This window comes from Leopardus geoffroyi, chromosome A1, assembly GCF_018350155.1.
Source record: "Leopardus geoffroyi isolate Oge1 chromosome A1, O.geoffroyi_Oge1_pat1.0, whole genome shotgun sequence".
In the NCBI taxonomy this organism is placed as follows: Eukaryota; Metazoa; Chordata; class Mammalia; order Carnivora; family Felidae; genus Leopardus; species Leopardus geoffroyi.
Window position 1 is genome coordinate 109,002,419 of NC_059326.1, and position 23,577 is coordinate 109,025,995.

Consider the following 23,577-nt stretch of genomic DNA (forward strand, 5'->3'; position numbering starts at 1 on the left):
GGGTCTCCCTCTCTCTGACCCTCCCCCACTCATGCTGTCTCTCCCTGTCTCAAAAATAAATAAACGTTAAAAAAAAAAATTAAAGAGTCAGCCTCTTAACCAACTGAGCCACCCAGGCGCCTCAGACATATGTGTCTATTTATTTTTCTTTTATATCTACCCTAGAGCGAAGATTATATGCCTTTCATGTGTCCAAGTGAGTTTCTAGATATTTCTCATGAGTCACTGTGAGTGTGAATGGTAAATTATTTTCATCATATTTTCTAAGTTGCAACTTGACACTTTTAAAAAACTATTAAAATCTATATACATATACAAACTTATCATATTCTGCTCCACCCGACTTGATCCCCCTACTAATTATAATAGTTTTCAACCAATTCTCCTGGATTTTATGGAGGCACAATCACAGTATCATCTGCCAGTAATGATCATTTTGACTCTATTAATTATTTCTTTTACTTAACCATTATTTCTTTTTCTCACCTTTTTGTCACCTTTAGGACATCCAGGGAAATACTGTGCAAATACAATACAGGGTAGTGAAAGGGACATTGTTTGGATCTTGACATTAATGGAAATTTTATAGTGTTGAGTCCAGTATTGGCTTTTGCTTTCCAATACACATTCTTTAAAATGCTGGGGTGCCTGGGTGGCTCAGTCAGTTAAGCGTCCAGCTTCGGCTCCGGGCATGATCTCACGGATCGTGAGTTGGAGCCCCGCGTCAGGCTCCATGCTGACAGCTCAGAGCCTGGAGCCTGCTCTGGATTCAGTGTCTCCCTTTCTCTCTGCCCCTTCCCTGCTTATGTTCTCTCTCTTTCTCTCACTCTCTCAAAAATAAATAAACATTTAAAAAAATTAAAAAATAAAATGCTAAGAACATTTCCTTCTCTTCATGATTTTCCAACTGTTTACTGTGAATGATTGGTAAATTTAATCAAATGCCTTTTGAGGGTTTCTTTTCTTTCCTTTTAAACTATTAATCAATGGATTTTGTAATATTAAACTAACCTTGTAGTCTGGGAAAACCTCCAAGTTGGTAACTATTTTAACATACTATGGAAGCCAATTTGTTATATTCACAAATTTGATGGACCTGTCATTTTCTTGCAGGGATTCTATCTTGGTGGTAGGATAATAAATAGATCTTCACAAGATTATGGACGCTCTCCATCTCTGCCTGGCTCTGGAACATCACGGTTCTCTGAGGGAGACTGTTTGTGCTCCTTCTTTGGGCCAACAGTGCTTCATGCTTGAATGCCGATTGTCACAGCCCTTTGTGGTCAGCTAACCCTGGGCACAGCTACTTCTCAGGGTCTGCTGGTCCCAGAGTTCTGGGCAGTGCCCATTCCAACACTTGGTGCATTCCTAGTCCAGACCTGCCATTTTCTCTTCCTCTTCTCTGAAATGAGACAGTTCTTGTTTAATTCTCAGCCCATAGAAGTTGTCATTAGACGTTCTTTTGAAGTGACCCTGGCTTCTCATGTGGGAGAGGCATGTCCCTTCCCCATTGCTTAGGCAAGACTGCCTTCCCACAAATTCGGTGGTCTCACAGGCAGCAAACGATCTGATCAGGCGTCCTCTCAGTGGGGGTTCAAGTCACATATATGCTTTTGCCATTGTGAGCGGGTATGAGAGATGTGGGGTGTGAGTGCAGCCCCTGCCTCTGAGGGTTCTGCCTCCCACTGCGTGCTGCCAAGCCTCGGTCTGCACAGCTACGGACCTAGCCTTGGAAGGGAAAGTAAGTGGAAAAGGATTTTGAAGATTCTTGGAAGCCAAGAAAATAGCCATCCAGGACATGAGACTGCCCATGGGCCTGGAGTAGCCTCAGCCCAGCTTCACCCTTGCAGGCCTGGATCTAGCTCTTCCTGCTCTAATCCCCATGGCCCCTTGCACCTGGATTCCCAGACCCCTGGGCCAGCTGGCAGCTGCTACACTCTGGTGGCAGAGCTCTGTCCCCACTCCCAGCAACACAGGCGGCCAGGCTCACACCAGGTGGCCACAGCTGGGGTGTCCTATGGCCAGGCCCGGAGGTGAGGTCAGTTAGAACATTCCTGCCAGCCGGGTGATTCAGCCACGAGAGGAACCACAGGCACCACTGGGCAGTGCTGTGTACCTCTGGCAGGACACTTCACTGAGACCAATCAGTGACTAAAGGACCTGGTGCTTTAAGGCAGCCGTAAGTCATAGGACGGGGCTGGAAGGACAGGCTGGAGACAGGCCTAGGCTGGCTGGGCTCCCAATGAAGACTTTGCTGCCTTCACTAATCTCATTGTGGTCCCCAGGACCCCTCAGAGCAGGGGACAGAGTCAAACCTACACCAACGAGAAAATCATGGGGGGCATCTGGCTGGCTCAGTAGAGCATGCAATTCTTAGTCTCAGGGTCATGAGTTCCAGCCCCTTGTTGGGTGTAGAGATTACTTAAAAAATAAAGGGGCACCTGAGTGGCACAGTTGGTTAAGCATTCTACTCTTGATTTCGGCCCAGGTCATGATCTCATGCTTCGTGAGATGGAGACCCACATCGAGCTCTGCACTGACTGCATGGAGCCTGCTTAGGATTCTCCCTCTTTCTCTGCCCCTCCCCCCACTTGTGCTCTCTCTGTTTTCCTCAAAATAAATAAACAAAAACTTTTTTAAAAATTTAAAAATAATGAAAAATAAAATTCATGAGGGATGGGGACTGTGGAGGTCTAGCCCGAGGAAGTGGGCCAGGAAGCCTAGAATTTGAATCTTTGAAGTTATCTACAAATGATGCTGTACATTTTGTGTGTGTGTTACAAACATTTAATTGTGCAGTACTCAGGGCTAAAACAGTACCTGACACATAAAAGGCTCCTAAAACTATTTGAATATTTTATTAAGTAGAACTGAATAAAAAATTTTGTTGAATAAGTGAGCAAAGCATAAACAGCATAGGCCAGGCAGGGGCACCTGGGTGGCTCAGTCAGTTAAGCATTGGATGCTTGATTTCAGCTCAGAGCCCAGTCTGGGTCTCAATCCCACGAGCCCTGAAATGATGACCTGAACTAGGGCCTGCTTGGGATTCTCTATCTCCTCTCTCTCTCTCTCTCTCTCAACACACACACACAATAAAAAAAATAAACATTAAAAAATAAACAACATAGGCCATAACTCTTAAAACACTATTTTTACTTTACTTTCATTTTTATGTTTCTGGAAGCCTAGAGATATGGAAGTGGCCTGGATCTCTGTAGCTCTTTAAGAGGTCCTGGATATCAGCACTAGAGGTCAGGAAGAGGAGGAGGGTCCTCAGCCCAGAGATCTAAGTGCCCTGGGAGGCCACTTCTGAATGAGTCTGTGAATATGTGAACTGGGGCGGGGCTCCAATCCAGGCCTAGGCAGTGAGTCCCAAACCGACAGATGAGTGGTGGTGTGTGTATAAGGAGCCCCAGTATCTAGATTCCACACACCCCATGCTTGTTTCCTCTTTGTTATCCCTTCGCCTTTGGTGGAGCCTTACTCACACCTGACAGCCATGTCTCCCTCCCTGATCTGAGAAGGGGAGGGTCCTGCATCCCTGCTTGTGCCAGAGCATGGTGATGGTCAGGCCGAAGCCACGAGTCTCCAAGGCACAGAATGAGCACATAGTCCATGCTCTGCGATTCTTCTGCTGCTCTGCCTGGAGGAGCTGATTTATAAAAGGAGGCTCCTTCTCTGCACAGAGATCAGCATGGTTGGCTGATAGAAGTCCTCAACTGTCAGGGGAAGCTGGAAACCTAAGAACCCCTGGGTCGGGCTTTTCTATGGAGGATACAGGTAGAATTGAGCCATCTGGTGCCAGGGGAGGCTGGGTAATCTAGGGCAGGCTGCCTGCACAACTCGAGCCTGAATGACAAGTAGGATAGAAGGTAAGAATGGAGGTAACCTTGTGGCAGAGCAAAACCATGGTGCCTTTATAAGCTGCCTTCTTGAGGCCCCAGCTGCACAACACTCAATCCCACTCAATCTCACTGCCACCGCCAACAGCCTGTTTTGTCACTTCCCTGCCTGGGCTGGCTGAGCTGCCCTCTGGCTCTCCCGCTGTCTGCTGCCTCCCCCTTGTGTGTGATGCCACTCCTCCCAACACCCTCCACTCCCAAGCCTCAGGGCCAGGGCCTCCCTGGGCCCAGCTGGGTAAACCTGCCCCTTCCCTGCTGCCTGGCAGCCCCTTTGTTGGGACCCAGAGCAGACAGGTTTTCTCTGTGAAAATAGACACAAAGCAGGTCTGACAGGGGTGCTGTTGGAGGTTGTCAGTAGGACTCAGACACATCCAGTCCCTGCTGCAAAAGGCATGGCATAAAGCCACGAGGGCAGGGTCTTAAGCTCCAGATGAACTGCTTAGAAGCTGTGTCACCTTGAGGTGGTCACTCACCCTCCCCAAGGCTTAGTTTCCTAACAGGAATTGGTTCTGCTTTTGTGTCTGTCGTGGAATTTGGCTCAGACCCAGGAAATCGGCTTCAATTGTTAGAGTCAGCTCTGTCCCTGTTTGGACTCTCAGAGACTGACTCCCTCTGGAGACACTAGCTCTCAGCCCCCAGAGGAGACCCAGCAGGGTGGGGAGTCGCCATCCCACTTCCAAGTCCAGTTAATCAAGTCTAGGCTACACACACAGCAGGTACTCCGTAAGTGTTTGTTGAGGGATCAAATAGCACAAAACTAGAGCTGGGAAACTCCCTTGGTCGCAGGCATGCCCTCCCCTACATGTTCTGTGGCACCAAACACAGCTCAAAGGCCAGCTTTGTTGCCTCCTTGACTGAGTCCTGTCAACCTCAGCTCTCAGCTCACCTCACAGGCTACACAACCCCACATTTCCTTTTGTATAGGGCCTGCTGTCCATGCTCCTGGCTGCCTCTGCTCCTTTCAGAGCCCTTCAAACCCTGCCTCAGGCCTGTCCAGGTTCCCTATTACTGTAGGCTCAAGTCCTAGCCCTACAGAAGGCCCGCACAGCCCCTCCTCATCCAGCCTTGCCACATGTTGCTGTTCTCTCCATCCTACAGACTCTCAGAGTCCTGGTCTTGACTAGCAGGTCTCTTGGAGAGGAGACCTCTGGGTGACCAGAAGCTATGGGGCCTGGAGCCAGGCCAAACAGGCCACCCTAAAATGGGGGCTTCTCAGGTTCTTCCTTGGCTGTCCTCTGGGGCCCTGCAGTGGTCAGTACTGTGGACTGGGTGTCTGGTAAAGAGGGGATGCCCGTTCAGGGATTTAAATCCCCTTGGAATCCAGACTATTGACTGGGGAGAGGGAGCTGGGCCTTCAGGAAAAGATGCATTGGCCTGAGGAGCTGAGTCTGAATGGGCAAGACTCCATCCAGAGACCTATGGCCACTGGACCAGGATGGGGCGGGTCAGGGTCTGAGCTTTCTGACCAACCTCTAGCAACCTCACAGGAAGGTATCCTCATGGGATGCTCCACTACCTTCACTCTACCCCCACCCAGGTCCGCTTCCTACGCTGGGCACTCCCTAGGTTGGCCTCACCCTCAGTCTGAGGTTGTTCTTGTCCTAGAACTTCCCTCCCCCTTCCCCTCGCCTCAGGCCGAAGGGCATCTTCCAGAGGCTTCTTCTCCTGCTGGAGCTTGCCAGCCCATTGAGGAAAAAGCATTGTGGTTTCTCCTGACCTTGGACAGACCTGACTGTTCACAGAGGACCTGGGCATAATGCCTGAGCCACTTGGAGCCCCTGAAGGACAGCGTCACTGAGTGTGGACTCCAGGGCAGCAGAGGCAGAAGTCTTCCTGCTTCTTGGCCCTTCATGCTCTCCCTGCTTCTCTCTGGGTAGTGGCCAAGGGGTGAGCTGAGATTATAGTTCCTATAACAATGATAATGCTATTTAATAGCAAATGTTTTTGAACACACTCTGTGTGCCAGGTGCTCTGCTGGGTGCTGGAGAAACATAAATAAATAAGATAGACACAGCCCCTGCCCCCATGGATGCCTTGATCCCAGCTCTGGGCAGGCACTGGCCATGGCATATGAAAAGCACTCAGTACATATTTGTTGAATGCATAGAGAATGCATGAAATGAACAGTCTGGTTATACCCAACAACACAGATGCCTATGGTGGTGTGTAATGAACAAGTGAAGTCCACTAGGGCAGAGGTGAGGTATGATCCAGCTGCCACCCATCTCCACCTTGGAGAGGACTCCCAGACCCTATAATTGCCACTTGACATGGTGCCCTACATGATAAGGATTCAGTAACACAGCACCCCCCAGGAACAACACCATTAAGAGTGAAATGAAATTCTGAGGGCTTCCTGGAGGAAGTATCAGGGACGGGTTGGAAGCAGCTTGTCTGACCTACTACTCACGACACAGGGTACCTCAGGAGTGAAACCACAGTGTGGCTCTTAAGAAGGTCTGCCCCTAGGGGTGCCTGGGTGTCTCAGTCAGTTAAATGTCTGACCCAACTGCAGCACACATCATGATCTCACAGTGTGTGAGTTCAAGCTCTGTGTTAGGCTCTGCACTGTCAGTGTGGAGGCTGCTTGGCAGTCTCTCTCTCTCCCCTCTCTCTCGGGCTTGTTCTCTCTCTCAAAATAAATAAATATACTTAAAAAAAAAAAAAAAAGGCCTGTCCCTAGTCTCTAGGAGCACAGTCTGCCCAGGCTGTGTCCTGTGTAGGGCACTGTCAGAAATGGGACTCAGATGTCATCAAAGACCCACTGTGGGGGATAACTGGCATGGACTCTGGAACTCACCCAGAAACTGCACAATGAAATGGGCAAGTTTATGTACAGATTCTAGAAGAGCCACTCCCCACCCTCCACGCATCTTCAACTCTGTGATAGACACCCTCAGAGATGAATTATAGTGACCAAATGTTAAAGGGCTAGGAAAGTCATATTCAAGAGGACTACTTCTAGAAGGGAGAAATATGCTTCCCTAAAAAGGAAGTAAACTGGAAGGCAATGAAGTGATTTCAGGATGAGCCACTGACATTTCTCTGCCAGCTGAACAGACAACAGCACCCCACCTCCCAGAGAGGCATCCATGTTCCACCCTAAAGGCATCCCCCCATTCCTTGGACTACCCTGAGTTTGTGCCTCTTGAGTGGCCCTCCTTCTTGGGGGTTTTAAGAGATCCCATGGACACATCTCACCCCATAGCCTGTTAGCCTCCAAGGGCGGAGTCCTTACCAAAACTTGAGGGCACACAGCGTTGTCAAGAATGGCTAAAGTAGAACCTGGAGAAGGGAACAGTGTTGCCTTGATGTAGCCAAACACAAAGTGTCCAGGGGAGCCAGAGGGTAGTAGGTGTACTCTGGCCAAGCCATGATACCTGCAAAGGCCATTCACGGACATCCCTGGAGGACAATGATTCAGAGTGAAGAAAGTACTAGCACTGGGGTCCTCAAGGGAAGGGCCACCCACAATTCCATGCCCCTCAAATACATCACTCCCCTGCATTGGTGCAGCTACTATCCCACCACCCTAAGCTGCTCCTTTTCTAGGAAGCCTGGGGAAACAAAAATCCTTGCAAAGGAGGGGAAGAGGCTGTGCAGCCAGGGAGAGGGCCTGGAAGAAGAGGGGAGCTGGAGAAGGAGTGTCCTGGGCAGGCAGAGACGTCTAGAAGGACAAGAGGCCACCTTGCTGCTAGAGTCAAGTCAGGGCCCACTTCTTCCAGACCTCTTCCTAGCCTCCCAGAAGGAGGCTGGGTACCTTCCTGTTCTCACTCACAGGCAGCGCCTGCTGTCATCCTGAGTCTGTGTCCCTGGCCAGGCCGAAGGCCGAAGGCTGCCCATCAATGCTTGCTGTTCAGAGCCCTCCTGGCACGGAGGAACAGGGAGGCAGCCTTGCCTGCCAGGACCTTGAGGAGTTTTCTGAGCAAGTCAGGGCCCCATCCCCCATTTGGGCCGGCCCCCACCGCCATCCCTCCTCAGCCTGGGGCGCTGCCCGGTAGAAGGGACTTCAAAGGGCCTGTGCCTGACCTTCCGCGGCCGCGCTGGATCCGCGGACCTCAGAGCGAGGCCAGGGCAGGATCCCTGACGTCGGGGCTGCCCCAGTCCCAGGGTCTCCGCGAACCCCGCGGGGGTGCTGGGCTACAGGCGCCAGGGTTGAGGGGCGGGTCCTCAGAGCCCCCCGAAGTGGGCGGGGCGGGCCGGCCGCGGGGCCAATCCGGGCGCGCGGGGAGCCGGGGCGGGGGCCGGGTGGAGGGGAGTACGGGGGCGGGCGGGCCGGGGGCGGGGCGCGGCGTCCAGGCGGCGGCTGCGGCGGCGGTGGCGGCGGCGGCTCCTCAGTGTCCGGCTCCGGCTCCGGCTGCGGCTCCGGCCCGCGATGCCCCACTCCGTGACCCTGCGCGGCCCTTCACCCTGGGGATTCCGCCTAGTAGGCGGCCGGGACTTCAGCGCACCCCTCACCATCTCGCGGGTGAGTTTGATGGCCACGGGGCGGCGGGAAGTTCCTCCATCTGAGACCCTGCCCTCGCGGTCCACTCGAGACCCTGATCCCCGACGTCCCTGAAGTTCGAAGGCCAAGGAATGGCCAGGGAGACACACAGGCTCTAGAGGCTTCCAGGCATGGCAGTGTGGGGCCCCAACCGCCCCCCCTCTCTCCCGCTGGGCCTGCCTGCCCTGTCCCTTGAAGGATCCCCACCCCCTTGTTCACACACCAGCCTCCCTGCTGGTCTCATTTTGGGGGAGTGACTGCAGGCCAGGGAAGAACCGCAGTCGTGGGCCAGGGGTCTGGACCCATCGACAGAGGCCCAGAAACACTGCTTAGGCTGAACCCAGTCAGGATTGGGGCGAAATGACTGAGAGCCCCCTTCTAACAAAAGTCCCTGCCAGCAGAGCTGGGTGACCCCAGGGAGGTCTGGGGTCCTCTCTGGATATGAAAAGAGAAAGAGCCATCCACTTCCTCACTCTAGTTTTGGTCAGACTCTCATCTATGACCTCAGTTGTCCTATGGGGAAGTGACCAGGAGGAATTCAGGGCTTCCAGGGGAAGGGAAAGGGGAGACTTACTGTGAGGAAGTGAGACCCCTGCCCACAAGACAACACAAGGTCAGAGGCCAGAATAGCCTCAGCCCAGTTCCTCAAGGTTCCAGGGCTATGCATTACCCCAGGCTTAGGACAGAGGAGAAAGCAGAGGGGGCACAATCCTGGGCGGTGGCTAATTTGAGGAGGGAAGAGGAGCAGAGGAAGGGATTCAGGCCCTGTCAGAAGGGGTACCCAATCCGGGCGAGACAGGATCCTGGCCCAGCCTTGGGGTCTCTTAGTTTGAAGGGCTAAAAAAGGGGAGTCAGACTCTGCCCTTTGGGGTCCCAGACTAGGGGACAAAAGAGGACAAAACAGAGATCCTGCCATTGAAGGCTCTCAGTCTGGAGGGAAGAGCAGAGGGGCCCTGGACCCATTTGAGGGCCATCCCTTATCCCCACACAGGCTGCTCTGATCTTTGGGGGCCTGTGTCAGGAAAACTGAGAACCACTTTCCCCTACCTTAATGCCACCTCTCTCCGCGGAGGCTGGACTAAGCTGGCTGGGCTTTCAGAGACTTCTTTCCACTTCCTAGGAGGGGGTGGGCACCCGGTGGAGCATAGAATTGTGGAATCCCTTTTCTGGGGGCCAGGGTGACAGGCAGGCCCAGCTGTCCTGGGAGGCTTCCCACATCTGCCCTTACCCACGGCCACCAGGTTCCTGGGGCTGAGTGAGGTGGGCCTTTAACACATCCGGGAGCCTTTCATCTCCCACTTCCCTGAGGCACACTGCTCTGTGTGTGTGTGTGTGTGTGTGCGCGCGCGCCTCTGTGTCTGTCTCCATGTGTGTCTTGCTGTGTGTCCGCCAAAGCGGGCTGGTGGGGGTGCTAGGCCAGCCAGCAGGCCAGGCACCCTAGGCGTGAGGCCGCTGACAGGCTCAGTGGCGGCGGCTGACGGCCACAGGCGGCAGGGAGCAGAGACATCTGTTGCCCACGCGGCTGCCTGCCTGCGGAGGAAAGGCCTCCACACGTCACAGTGGCGGCAGCAGCAGCGGCCTTGTTTGGAGCTGACAGGGATGTAGGTCCCTGGCAGGCAGGCAAGTAGCCAGGCTGGGAGAGGGTTTGCCGGGAAGAACCCCCCTTGTCCCCCAAAGTCATGTGGCAGCAGCTCAGACCCAAGGAGCCAGGATGCCTGAGCCTGGGTTTGAGTGGGATCTAGGGAGATCTCCAGAGCTGAGGAAATACAGGCCACAGCTTGCCCAACAGGTACCTCAAGGGCAGGTCTACAGATACTGATGATATGTGGGAGTGTCCTTACCAAGGGGGCTGAAGATCCAACTCCTTCCATGCTTCCAGGGCCTCCTCCCACCTACCTCCCTGTGGGGACAGCCACACTCAGACTGGGTGGAGGCTGGGTGCCTGGCAGAGCTGGGGCCTTGCAACCTCAGCTCACAAAGCTTCAAGGAGCCCCCAAGAACACTGCCCAAGGCTTCTTCCTCTGTGAACTATAGTGGTTGCTGGTCTTGGCTGGGCATCCATAGCATTCCAGGCCCCACCCTAATGGGTGTTGGTACCAGCTCCCCAGCAACCAGAGCCTGGAGTGAGCACCACCATGTGCCCAACCTATTGTGGGGACTTTTTGCCTTGATTCTTTCAGGTAGTCCTCACAAGAGCACTTATAAGTAAGGACTCCCTCCGGCCTCACATTATAGATGGGGACACTAAGGCTCAGAGGAGCTAAGGTAGTGAGTGTATCCAGAGGAGCAGAGCAGAGCCAGGAGTCCAGACCTGTCTGGAACTTGCTGTGACTGGATGGGACAGTATGGCACTGGACTCTGTGACTCCCAGCCTATCACAGCATCTAGGCTGGGCAGAGTGGAGCAGGGGCTGGAAATGTAGCTACTACAGGTGAGGGGGTTGGTTCATGCCCCAGTCTCCCAGCTGACGTCGCTGTTCCCCTCTCCCTTCCTTCTATTTTTTTTAAACTGTTTGTTTGTTTTGAGAGAGAGAGAGAGAGTGCGCACGTGAGAGGGGGAGGTACAGAGAGAGAGGGGAACAGAGGATCCAAAGCAAGCTCCATGCTGACAGCAGAGAGCCTGATGCAGAGCTTAAACTCACGAACCATGATATCATGACCTGAGCCAAACTCAGGCACTTAACTGACTAAGCCACCCAGACACCCCCGCATCTATTTATCCTGCACTCAGCAGTCAGAGGGATAGGCCTGAATTAATCTGTGTCCTATGACTTCCCTGCTTAGAACCCTCCATAGTTCCAGACCACCCAGGAGAAATGCCAGTTTCTCACCTGGGCCTACAAGGCCTGCAGTTCTGGTCCCTGCTTCTTCTCTGACTTCTCTTCCATTGTCTCCTCACTAATGATGCTCCAACCCCAGGAGCCTGCTTTTACTCTCTCTCCCAGACGAGCCGTTATACATGCCAATCTTTCTACCTGTGACACTGTCTCTCCCCTGAAAGAGAAAATCACACAGTGGTTAGTAGATAAGACTTGGAACCAGTTGGCTTGGAATGAAGCCCTAACTCTGCCATTTATCAGTTGAGTGTCCTGCACTTCTCTGGACCTCAGTTTCCTCATCTAAGAAATGGGCTTTCCTTGAGGATTAATGAGACAATGCATATAAAGGCAGTTGGGAGAGTCATGGTTTCCTGGCCTCATGCCCTCTCTGACCAGAACTCCCCGAGCTAATGGAGTTGGCTGAGACCCAGCCACCCCTGCTTTCAAGAACTTCCTCCACCCACAGGGGCCTGAATGCACCCCTTGTGCTGGCTGAGTCATCCTGCAGCTAGCCACCCCCCTGAAGAAGAATACTTCTCTCCAGCATTGGGGACTGGGGCAAGGTGTCCCTTCCCCCAAGCCTCCCTTACTTCATCTGTAGGGATGAGAACAGCCTCTGTCTCACCAGGTGGTTGAAAGTTTGCCATGAACTAGTTATGGGTAAAGCCCAGGCCATGTCATAGAGCATGTATCCATAAAGGATAGGGGCCTGGAGCAGGACCTTGAGTAGAGGGTGGAATGATGCCTAGTGGGTGCTTCCCCAGGAGAACAGGCTTGTATAGGTGCCAGGCCCTGTGAATGAGCATTCATGGTGGTCTATTGGCTGAAGGTGTCATACTCTAGAAAAATATTCCTTGGGGCAAAAATATTTCAGGGCAGGTCAGCTTAGGCACTGCCCGCATCAGGACTCCAGCCAAGAAGCTGCTAGCACCTCAGCTTTGTCCACTCCCTGCTGAAAGCTGGATCAGCTGAGCCTAGCTTGGCTTCCAGGAGCGCCCAACCCCAGCAATAGGAACAGGGTCACTGGCAGCTCTCGAGAACTGGGCACCACTGGAGAGGCTGAGTAAGAATGAGGGTGCCTACAGGGCCCCTCACTTGGTGAGCATGTGACTTTTTTTTTTTTAACGTTTATTTCTTTTTGAGAGAGAGAGAGAGAGCATGAGCGAGGGAAGAGAAGAGAGAGGGGGGTACAGAGGATCCTAAGTGGGCTCTGCACTGACAGCAGCGAGCCTGATGTGGGGCTCAAACTCACAACCTGTGAGATCATGACCTGAGCCAAAGTCAGACACTCAACCGACCTAGCCACACAGGTGCTCCAGTGAGCATGTGACTCTTAATCTTGGGGTTGTCAGTTCAAGCTCCATGTTGGGCATAGAGATTCATTAAAAATTTTTAAATAAATTTAAAAAAATGAGGGTGGCTAAAATCTATTTCCAAAGGCTGTGGTGGAACCAGGGATAGGGCGAAGGGTTCCCTGTTGCCTGAATTCCCCTGGACTCCTTACTCAGGCCTCCCTGTGAGCCTTTCCCCAACCTCATATGGCTCTCATGAGGGGACCAGTATTGTAAGAGTTTCCATATATGGACACCATTTGACTGGAGTCAATAGTGGCACTAGAGTGGCCTGAGTGTCTATCCTGCAGAGGAAGTAGAGGTGAAATTGTGACTCAGGAGTGCAGACTGGCAGCTGGAAGTAGATGGCCTTGAACTTGACTAGAAAGGTGGTGACACAGACCCAGAATGAGGCACTTAGGGGAGCAAAATGGTAAAGGGGGTGCACAGAGTACTGTAAGAGTCCAGAGAACCAGCTCCCAGAGGAAATGTCCTCTCTGCTAAGACCTGAAGGTGAGGAGGTGTAAGCTGATAATTATGGTTTGAGGTCAAAGGAAAGAGTGGTCCAGGTGGAGAGAACAGCATTTGAAGAAGCATGGAGGTGAGAACTATCTGGAGCTGTAAGTAGCCTGGATATTCAACTGGCCTGGACAGAGAATGGGTAGGTAGAAGTGAATTTGGGAGGTAGGGATGAGAGGAAACAAGTAGGGAGACAAGATCACTAGGAAATATCAGGTCAAGGGGCTTCTGTGCAGTCTCTCTGGGTAGGGCACTGTCTATGTAGGGTATTTGTGACACGTCCATGCTTTGTATGTATCTGGGAGCACGTGTGTTCCTGTGTGTCCTTTGTATGTCCTTGGGCACATATGCAGGCTACAAGAGTGACATCCTACTGTCCTAGTCCTATATGCCTTCACTTATATGCCCCTCTTTTATGCACTCACACCCCACCAGTCCTTCAGGTGCTAGAATTGGGAGTGTTTAGAGCAGAGGCTGCAGCCAGACCACATGGGAACTTAACCAGTGTCTTGACTTGCCTACCCACAGGTCATGTTGGCAGGAGGGCCACATAGCCCAGGTTCTGAGGTTGGAAGGGTTCTAGAGCAGAGACTGCAGCAAGGCCACACAATGACCAATTCCCAGTGATCTGGCTTGTCCACCTACAGGTCCATGCTGGAAGCAAGGCTGCGTTGGCCGCCCTGTGCCCTGGAGACCTGATCCAGGCCATCAATGGTGAGAGCACAGAGCTCATGACACACCTGGAGGCGCAGAACCGCATCAAGGGCTGCCATGACCATCTCACGCTCTCCGTGAGCAGGTATGCACAGGGCAGGCTGGGCCAGGATGATGGGGGGGATTTAAGGGGAGGGTAAGTTAAAAATGGCCAGTGTCATGGGAGAGCTGAACCTCACACAGTCTCTCTGCCTCAGCTCATGGCACCCTGGTCCTCGGAAGTAGTGCTTTCCTGGGGGCCTGCCAGGCACTGTTTGGAGACGGGAGTGGCTTAAGAAGGGAAGAAGCTCCCTATTAGCTCAGGGCTGGAAGTGTATGGAGGGACTTATGGGAAGGAGATAGGCAGCCCAAATCAAGTATGAAATAAGACCTTGGGTGGCTTCTGGGGAGGGGGATGATTTCAGTCTTCTCTCCACCCGAGTGATCTGCTTGATGACCATTTCAAAGTGGTTTCTTGTCCAACACCTCATTTAACCTTCAAACCTGCTTGATAAGGTAAAACCTAGTATAGTCTTTGTATTACAGATGAGATAGCTGAATCTCAGAAAGGTTACAGGGTATCTAAAGTCACACAGCAAGGGAGTGAGGAAGCAAAATTTGTCCTCAGGTCTCTCACTCCTAGGAGTGGCTGCTAACTACTCCTACCACCCTGTGGCTACCCTCAGCTGTCCCCACTATGGCCCGTGCCTCTGCCCCAGTTAAATCCAGATATTGTAGACTATGTAATGCCATCCAGCCTACATGAAGGGAGGATTGGGGATCACCAAGCCCCATCTGTACCCTATAAATGGTCTAGGATGTAAAGTCCACCTGGGGTGTTCACAGCCTTACTCAGGCCCTGGGTCTTTGTTCAGCTCTAAAGGCAGTTGGCCAGGTCCTGGCTGAGTGGGATCTCCCTGCCCTCTGTCTTGCTTGGATTCAGAGAAGTCAGACATAACTGTTCAGCTCTGCCACGTTCACTGCTAACAGGGACTTTCCATGACCCCCTGTGGATGTGTGTCGGCAAAACCTCCCCAAACCACAACACGGCTAACTATGCCTTAGCGCTGGTAGGGCTGAGAGCCATTAAACATGTTAGGAAGGCTTCTGAGATAGTATCCATTTGTGTCTGGGTCCAGGCTGGGGTCAGGACCCCTGACTGTGCTCTTGGAGCTGATTGCAAGTCCAAGGCCTTGTACCCTCCACCTGGTCCAAAGTAAGGAGCCCCTGGCCTGAAAGTTCAGCAGAGCTGGTTCTCATCCAGACTCTTTGGGGTCTTAAGTACACGAGATGACCTTTGTGAACCTGGGTTTCCTTCTCCCTAAAGAAGGACCACATTCATCACCCTCTCCCAGACTGAGGTACAGTCTGGCTGGGGAAAACATCAGCACTGCTCTGCCCACGAGTAGCCTCTGTGGTCGCCCCACTTGGCTGGTTTCCTGGGCCCTGACTCACCTCCGGCCTTGATTTTACATGGCTAAACAAGGGAAGCCCTGGTAGTAGTGGGGTGAGGGAGGCAGCAGAGGCTTATAGGGGGCCTGAGTCAGGAGGTTCCCAGAGGGAATGATATCAGGGGAGGGCAGCAGCATGGGGGCAGGGTGGAGGTCCCCCTTTCTTCCTTCCTTCCTTCCTTCCTTTCATCCCTGCTCATTTGTTCCAAGCCAAGCGTGTGTGGAGCCAGGGGCCCCCTGATCTGTTCTACCTTGCCTCCAAATGCTGCCTGGCCATGGAGCAGGTGAGAGCACATTCTCTACTATCACAGATCTGGGTTCAAACCCCAGCTCTGCACTTGAGAACTGTGTGGTCCTCCAGCAAGTGATTTAATCTTAAATCACTTAATCTTAAAGCTCTCCGCTTCCTTAACTCCAAAATGGGACCGTCTTGTGATTTGGGGATTGAATGCTTATGACACACCGGGTCTGCTCAGGGTGAAAATCTGGGGTCCTGTCCTCCAGCTCCCATCTCCACTTCTCACACATGCAGAGTCTGGGCGATCACAAAGGCCACCATGACCCTTTGGGTCAGAATTTCTTTTCCTGGGCACCATCTCACCTGTAAGCCTCTGAACCTGCTCTGTAGCCTGTTTGCTATGCCAGGACCTATGCCCCAAAGACCCCCTCAATGTGGGTTCTGTGGAGGATCCACCAGGTCAGCTAGCTGGAAGGAGCTCTTCTGTGCCCCTACCCCCCAGAGCTCTGCTCAGACCACCTATCCTCTTGTGTACAGAGGGCTCTAATCCTCCACAGACTTCTCCACAGGATGCAAAGTGAAAGAAAGGCCCAGTTTTCCTGCTATGCTTATTTTGTCTAGAACTCAGAACCAGTTATCCCAACAATCCAAGTTAACTCACACTTTCTGGACATGTTCTGTAGGCCCAGACCTTCCTGGCATCAGTTCCAACCCTGGGCTTCTGGTGGGGTCTGTGTTGCCCATTATGTATGTTACAAGATGCATTTGCATGGCCCACCCTTGGGCTATCATTTGCTTAGAGATGGTAGATGGTGCCACCTGTCCAGCTGGACATGAAGACCTGGGAATGGAGATTGAATAAGCTCTTCATTCTGATATGATGCCTTGGGCCACACCCTTGGCTTTGGGTACTTTGTGCACTCTGACCTTCGGACCTCAGGCTTGAACATCTCTTCTGGGCAGAACCTCAGGGAAGTATAGGCCATATAGCCATATGAGATGTCCTAGATTCATCCCAGAAGAGCTCTGAGTGGGTGGAGGCCATAGGTAGAGCTGTGGGTTAGGGCAGTCACTTGGGAGCCAGGCTGAGAGGGCTGGGGCCAGATGCCAGTGGGGATGGTGTTGCCTTGGGGCAGCAGAGCTTTGGTTCCACAGGGCTTCAAAAGGCTGTGGGGTAGAAAGGCTAGTCTGCAGGGGATTAAGGAATGGGCAAAGGTGAGGAAATATAGAGTAAGTGTGGTCTACAGGTGTAGACAGTTAAAATCCTTCACTGGGTGGTGGACAGAGAGAGAGTTGAGTTGCTGGCCCAGTGGTGACACCTTGGAAGGCACCCAGATGCCTTTTGAGGTGAGAGGGGACATTATTGGTGTAACCTGCCTCATTTCACACCCACCTGTCAGTCTGGGGTCCAGGCACCCTCCTGAGCTGCCTCCTCACAGGGCTACTGAGTGGCAGGACTGGGCCCCAGGCCCATAGCTTCTCAGCCTTGCCTGCCCCGCCTGCCCCGCTTATGGCAGGTTTATGATGTTTTTCTCCCTCCTGAGTGGTGTTTGGCTTTTGGTTTCTATGGTGAAGCAGGAATTTCCTAATGGCCTGTTTCCCATCTGGGCTGGGCAGACACTGGTGATGACTCTGCCTGCAGCAGGAGGGGAGGCGCACCCCTCAAAGCCTTTATTTCACCTCCCCCAGAGCCCATGGATGCCTGACCTCCAGGCCAGGCCAGAGGCTCTGGATGGAAGAGGATAAGTAAATGGGCTCCTAGCTGATCAATGTGTGAGGCCTGGCTCGCCCTGCTATGAGCTCGCCCTCTTTACGCTGAGGCCACAGAGAGGGTGAAAAAAGTGGGGAAGCTGCAGGGCTTCTGTTGCATCCTCCCTGGGAATGAGACCAGAAAGGCATGGAGCAGCTGGTGGGGAAGGAACACACAGCCCCACCCTAGGTGGTGGCTGACCTGGAGCTCTATCTCCTGCTGTAATGGCCACCATTCTGGTGCAGGGGCAAGTGCTGCAATGGTGTCCTTTGCCGTGCCCGATGCCAGGCCTGGTCCTGGGGGGCTCTGGGTCCAGAGCCCAGCCCCTCTTGGACCTGGTCCCAGTCATATTAGGCACACTAAGCAAACATATCTGACCATTCTAATTTCTGCCACAGGCCTGAAGGCAGGAGCTGGCCCAGTACCCCAGAGGACAAGGCTCAGGCACAGAGGATCCACATTGACCCTGAGGCCCAGGTATGTACGGACACCACCTGGCCTGGCCTGGTTCAGAGCGAGCCCAGGGCAGAGGGGCCAGGCCTGGTCCATGGGTTAAACTGCACTAGATGTCTTCACCATGGCTTTCATATGCCCAGGCCAGAGCCTGAAGCAGCAGACTTCTCTAGGCCATGTCTGTACCCCATCCTGTGCACCCCAGGTGATGGACATCTGCTGGGGGCTCTGTCTATACTCTAGGCAGTCCTAGATTCTGAGACAAAGGGACCTCTAATGGGCAGGAACAGGGCCAGGCCTTGGCTCAAGCCTACTACTCACCCAGCTGGGCTTCACTCTGGTGCCTAGTGATGCCAGACCAAGAGGAAGTCACCAGGCTTGGGGCCGGGGTGGGGGGAAACGTTGAGCCATGGAGTGACTTCAGACTATTTAGGTTCTCTTCTGTCCCATCTTAGCCTTGGATGCCTGGCTAGAGCCAAACTCAGGCCTGAAGACTGACTTTAGAATATAAGGCACTTCTTGCCCTATCTAAGACTACAGTTTTCCCCTGGCCGGCCTGTGATTGCACCTAGCAGATCTCAGTCTGCTCAGTCGCCTCTCTGCATATAACAGGACTCATAGCTATGATACTGTCCTCAAGTGGAGGAGGGGGGCAAGGAGAAGCTGCTCTAGGGCTTGTTTTGCCATGGGCTTGAGGGGTAGCCAAGTGGACAGGGCTGAGGTATCCAGAGTCAGCTCAACATCTCTGGGCCACAGAGTTTGGACCGGGTGGAGCAGGACTAGTCTTTGATGGTGCCAGAGCTGTGGGACTCAGCATCTGGGGCTATGGCCTCCTGGGCCTGCTTATTCTACTTTCTCGCCACAGAGGCTTCACTATATAGAAGGAAGGATCCGCTATGGCCTCTCCCTCACCACGTATCCCAGTCCTCATCTTGCTCTGATATTTGTATCCTACCTTGCTTTTGCTGGAATCTCTGAGGCCAGATGCTTACTACATTCCAGGGAGTGCCCATTCTGAAAATGGAGAGGCATTTAGCAATTCTGGGATGGCAGAAGCCAGGGCCAAAGGAGTCCAAAGTAGGCACATTAGTCACCCAAGGGTTCAGAGAGGGCTCCCTGGAGGAGGGAGTATCCAAGCCAAGACCTGAAAGACTAGGAAGAATAAGTCCGGCAAAGGGGCATGGAGAAAGGAGGTGTATGAGGAAGCACAAAGGCCCAGAAGTGAGATTGTGCATCATAGGTTCAGAAAAAAGAAAGCTCCTAGGTGGGAGTGCAGAAGCAAGGGATGAGGTGATAAGGCAGAACCACAGAGACTCTCTCGGTTTCCTTTCTCCAGGACCTCAGCTGTTCCTGCAGAGATTCATGGCCACACTTGTGTGTCTGAAGCTTGCCCTGGTAGTCCCTTGGACCTCAGGGGAGGTGCCGGGGGAAGGCAGGGGTTGACAAATTGACCAGACTTGACGTGGACCAGGGGGAAGGCAGCAGCACAGTGTAGGCCCCTGGCACATATGTGAGGCCCAGCTCTCACATGTGAGTGCAGGATGGATAGAACAAGAGGGTCTGAATTTTGGAATTTGAAGCTCAGCTCTGTTCAGTCCTTCAGGAGAGGCTCAGGGCAGGTGGGCTTGGGGGCCAAAGAGCAGCTGCCCTGCCCCCACACTTTCCCTTTCTGACCTCCTTGAGGACTAGGCTGCCAGTGGCTCAGGCTGGAGTCAGAGCAATTTTCTACAAGCAACGGGGCTGCCCCTCAGCTGCTGCCTGCCCCTTGTACTTAAAAGTCATGAGCTCCGTGGGTGGCAACAGAAACACCCCCATCCAGCCCCCACAGGGCTATGTCCTCAGGAACACAGACACAGGGCTCATTGTCCCCAAAGTGCTCCCATCCTCCGCCTGCAGTGGGGAGCGGGTGGGCCCAGCTAGAGCCATCAGAGGAGGAGAAAACCACAATTGGCCCTGAGACCAGCACAAGGTACCCTGGCACACACCCCCGAGTGCAAATAGGTCATGTAGGTCATGCAGGGTTATAGGAGAGAGACCGTTCTTCCTTCAGGCCTTACATGGGAACACAGGAGGCATGTGGTCCAGCCCAGGACTGAGAAAGGATTATGATAACGGAAGCTTTCCCAGAGAGGATGCCATTTAAGCTGAGAACCTGGTGATGGGTTAAGGCAAGCCAGGTAGAGCAGGCAGCCCTAGCACACCAGCCTGTTCTTCCCAGACCAGCAGAGAGCTGGAGTTTGGCCTCTAGGAAGTTCTACCTGCTCATCTGGATTCAGTAGCCACTTCCATCCAAGCTGAGTGTCCCAGATTCTGACCACACTCATGTGGGAGCTGATGAGAAAGCAGGCAGTTACTCCCAATATGCTGATTATCCCACTGAGGCTTCAAGAACCAAATCAACAGGTGACGGATACTCAGAGAGAAGGAGCACATGGTACCAAGTGCACCAGCGCAGAGAGGGGGGAAACCAGGAATAGGAAGAGGAGCTCAGGAATGCCCGTGATAGCCCTTCGTCCAACAAGCATTTGCTGTGTGCCAGGCAGTATGTGAAGTGCTTTGTATGCAACTGTCTCATTTTATCCCAAGGAATTTATGATATAGATACCATTACATTCCCCATTTCACAGATGAAGAAATAGGTTCAGAGAGGTGATAGAGCTGGGACTCAAACAAAGACTGAGGTCACCATGTGTATCCTAACCACTGAGTTCATACCTAGAGAGGCGGCTGCACAGGAGGCCGTGGGAGGGGCAGTGGCTCTGATGACCCTGCATGGACTCCCACACCCTGCTGGGTGAGTGAGGGCCTCCTTCCTCCAAGACCTTCTGACTCCCCTTCCTGTTGAAGCCTCCTCCATACCAGGCTCAGCCCTGCCCCCACAGCCCATGGCCCATCTGGTCCCCATTATAGGCCAGGCCAGCCTTGCCTGCCTGTCTGCCCTTCAGACACATGTGCAAAAGTGCTCAGGTTTCTCAGGGGCTTTTGTTCGGCCCAGTGGGGACAAGGGCTTTCCTACTGCTGTTTGCCTCATTGATGGGGGCCCACCTGGGAAGAGAGACCCTCCCCTTTGACTGTTGGGGTGGGGGAAATGGGGGTACCACACCCACTCAGTGAATGGTCCACCCATTCCCCAGGCTCCCGCCCAGGTCAGAGGCTGCAGAAAAAGCAGGGGCAGTCCAGATAAAGCTCTGCAGGCTTCACTGTGCCCCAGTGCTGGAGGCTGCCTGGCATGGGCTCTTTCCCCCTACAACAAACATCTAGTCTCTCCATCCCCACTGTAGAGCAGAGGAGAAATTTACATGTCATCTCCCAGGCTGAGGCTGAGACCCACCTTCATAGCCTGGACTCTTGTTCCTTATCCTAAAGTCAGACTGCTCTGGCCACCAATCTCATCCCAGCCATGGAGGCTACTATAGTCATCCCCAGGGTGACCAGCCCTGGCTCTGAGAATGTGAGACTGTGTATGTGTGATTAGGTGTATGTTGGTGGACTGGCTGGCACTTGTGTGTTGTCTTCGTGCATGTGTTTGCCTGTAAAAGTCCTTGTGAGAGTGTGCATACCTATATGTGCCTGCAAGCTAGGGGCAGATGGCCCTGGACTCTGCAGGGACAAAGATCCCCAGTCCCCATTCAGATCCACACCTATGGAGATACTGCCCTTTTCTCATGAGCTGAGGAGGCATTTTCAAGGCATTCCCTGAAATGTTTCAGCCAAGGGCACCAGGCTGGCCATGGGTGATGGGGTGGGGATCCTTAAGCCCTGACCCAGCCACTGCCCCTCATCTGCTCTGCCTATAGAAAGCCACCCATATTGTGCTAGGAAACATGAAATGGAAGCAAAGGTACAGACCTAAAGGGGGCTGACCTCACAATGACACCCTTGAGCCTCAGTCTGCTCCCACTCCCACTGTGTGCTTTGGGCACACAATGATTGATGACTCTTCCTGGCTGCAGGACAGGAGTTTGTTTTTCACGTTCACGACTATGGGCCCATAAAGTACCCAGCACAGTTCTGGCAGGTAAGAAGGCTTGGCACCAGAACCATCTCTGCAAGGAAGCCACACACTTCGCTCCAGTCACACTGGCCTTAAAAGGCTTCTTGGAATGGTCCTGCCCCAACACTATCCCTTACGGGCACTGGTGGTGAGAACCACCACACAGTTCATGTGCCAAGGTTGAATCTAAAGGCACTCAGATTTTTGTGTCTGCCTTTCCATGGTCATTTCTCACTTCTGCTAGGGTTGAACCAGTCCCAAGTTTTAGCCCTTCCCTGTCCAGGCACCACAGCCCAGAGATGCCAGAGCCAGGGTAACCAGCCAACATCTAGGAAGGCCTGGCATAACAGGGTAAGGGTGGGATGTGTACGTAATGGCCAGAGACCCTACCCCAGAGGGTTTCTCAATGCTTAGGCCCCTCTCTCTTGTAGGATGGCAGTCCGGCGACCAGCAGGCGGCCCTCAGCCACTGGGATTGGGCTAGAAGATGGCAGGCCAGGCCTGGGACCTCCTTATGGGCAGCCATCTCACCTCCCATTGCATCACAATGGCAGCAACAGTGAGGCTACCTTAATGACTCAAATGAGCACCCTGCATGTGTCTCCACTTCACAGGTAGTACAGAGAGATGGCCTTTGAAGCCACACCCAGATCCCATCTTAATCTCTGATCCCTCAAATCTCATCTTGACCCCTGACACTTGATCTCTGGGTCTCAGCTGGTTTCACCCTGATCCATGAAACCTCACCAGACCCCTGAGCTGGCAGAGGGGAAGGTTGGTACCACAACCCTGTCCCTTGGTGCATCTTTTTCACGCAGCACTGACCCAGCCAGAGGCCTCCCGCGGAGCCGAGACTGCGGAGTGGACCTGGGCTCCGAGGTGTACAGGATGCTTCGGGAGCCGGCTGAGCCCTTGACTGCAGAGCCCAAGCAGTCAGGCTCCTTCCGCTACTTGCAGGGCATGCTAGAGGCTGGGGAGGGCGGTAAGACTCCTGCCAACTTGCCCCACCTGCCTTCCCACTCCCTCAGTTGCCTTGAATTGCTCCGCCCCCTCTCTTTGTGTCCCCATGCCCTGCCTCCCAGCCATCTGCCCCTGCCTTGTCTCCTCCCAGCGTTCCCACACCCCTCAATGCAACTGTGAGTGCTGATTCTCACTCCACCCTTGTCGCAGTCCCTGGTCCCATGCCCTCCAAACCTCGTCCCCAGTCGCAGTGCTGGTGGTCCCTGAAGCAGGGCCCAAACCACACCGCGTAGAACTGAAGTTATTCCCTTTTCTCACCTCTGCACCTGGCTCATGCCACTTGCGCTCCGGCTTTCAGGGGAGCGGCCCGGGCCTGGCGGCCCCCGCAACCTCAAGCCCACCGCCAGCAAGCTGGGCACTCCGCTGAGTGGCCTGCAAGGACTGCCCGAATGCACACGCTGTGGCCATGGCATCGTGTGAGTACACACCCCTGCTTTCCCCACCCTGACCCGGGTACTCCCTTGGCCCCGCCCGAGGCCCTGAGGCCCCGGATGGGAGCGCTCACGAATGCGTCAATCAGTCGCCGGAAGCAGCCCTCTCTCCCCGTCTCCCCATCAGGGGCACCATCGTCAAGGCTCGGGACAAGCTTTACCACCCGGAGTGCTTCATGTGCAGCGACTGCGGCCTGAACCTTAAGCAGCGCGGTTACTTCTTTCTGGACGAGCGGCTCTACTGTGAGAGCCACGCCAAGGCTCGCGTCAAGCCGCCGGAGGGCTACGATGTGGTGGCGGTATACCCCAATGCCAAGGTGGAACTCGTCTGAGCTGCTCCCGGAACTTCCAGTCTCTGCTTCTGCTTTTAATGCCCCCACTCGGCCCGTGTAAATATGTTTGCCCCCTGCCTCTCTAATAAACTCCCTCAGCTCGGCCTTGAACATGTCCGTGCCCTGGCCTGCCTCCCTCTAGCACAGGCCATGACTCCCG

General features: G+C 53.6%; 1 protein-coding gene and 1 long non-coding RNA gene across 4 annotated transcripts in view; one reads left to right on the forward strand and one right to left on the reverse strand.

The window, feature by feature from the left end:
* Nucleotides 1-3,136: 3,136 nt before the first annotated feature.
* LOC123603449 overlaps nt 3,137-23,577 on the reverse strand; it is a 32,672-nt gene continuing 12,231 nt past the window's right edge. Inside the window, exons 1-3 of one of the 2 annotated variants that reach the window (XR_006714892.1) lie at nt 22,026-22,094; nt 11,219-11,381; nt 3,137-3,678 (exon numbers count right to left, since the gene is read on the reverse strand). This is a non-coding gene — a long non-coding RNA (uncharacterized LOC123603449). Of the gene's footprint in view, nt 3,679-11,218; nt 11,382-22,025; nt 22,095-23,577 lie in introns of those variants that run through there. The other variant, XR_006714891.1, reaches the window with a different exon arrangement.
* On the forward strand, nt 8,180-23,528 carry PDLIM4 (PDZ and LIM domain 4). 2 transcript variants are annotated; one of them, XM_045488342.1, is made up of 7 exons: nt 8,180-8,370; nt 13,704-13,855; nt 17,587-17,665; nt 22,067-22,248; nt 22,453-22,616; nt 22,953-23,070; nt 23,213-23,528. In XM_045488342.1, exons 1-7 carry the CDS (start codon nt 8,278-8,280, stop codon nt 23,415-23,417), a joined length of 993 nt encoding a protein of 330 aa, XP_045344298.1. In that variant the 5' UTR covers nt 8,180-8,277; the 3' UTR covers nt 23,418-23,528. The 2 variants fall into 2 exon arrangements, with proteins under 2 accessions (XP_045344298.1, XP_045344309.1); XM_045488353.1 differs by lacking the exon at nt 22,953-23,070 and having other exon boundaries at nt 8,185-8,370; nt 23,213-23,283.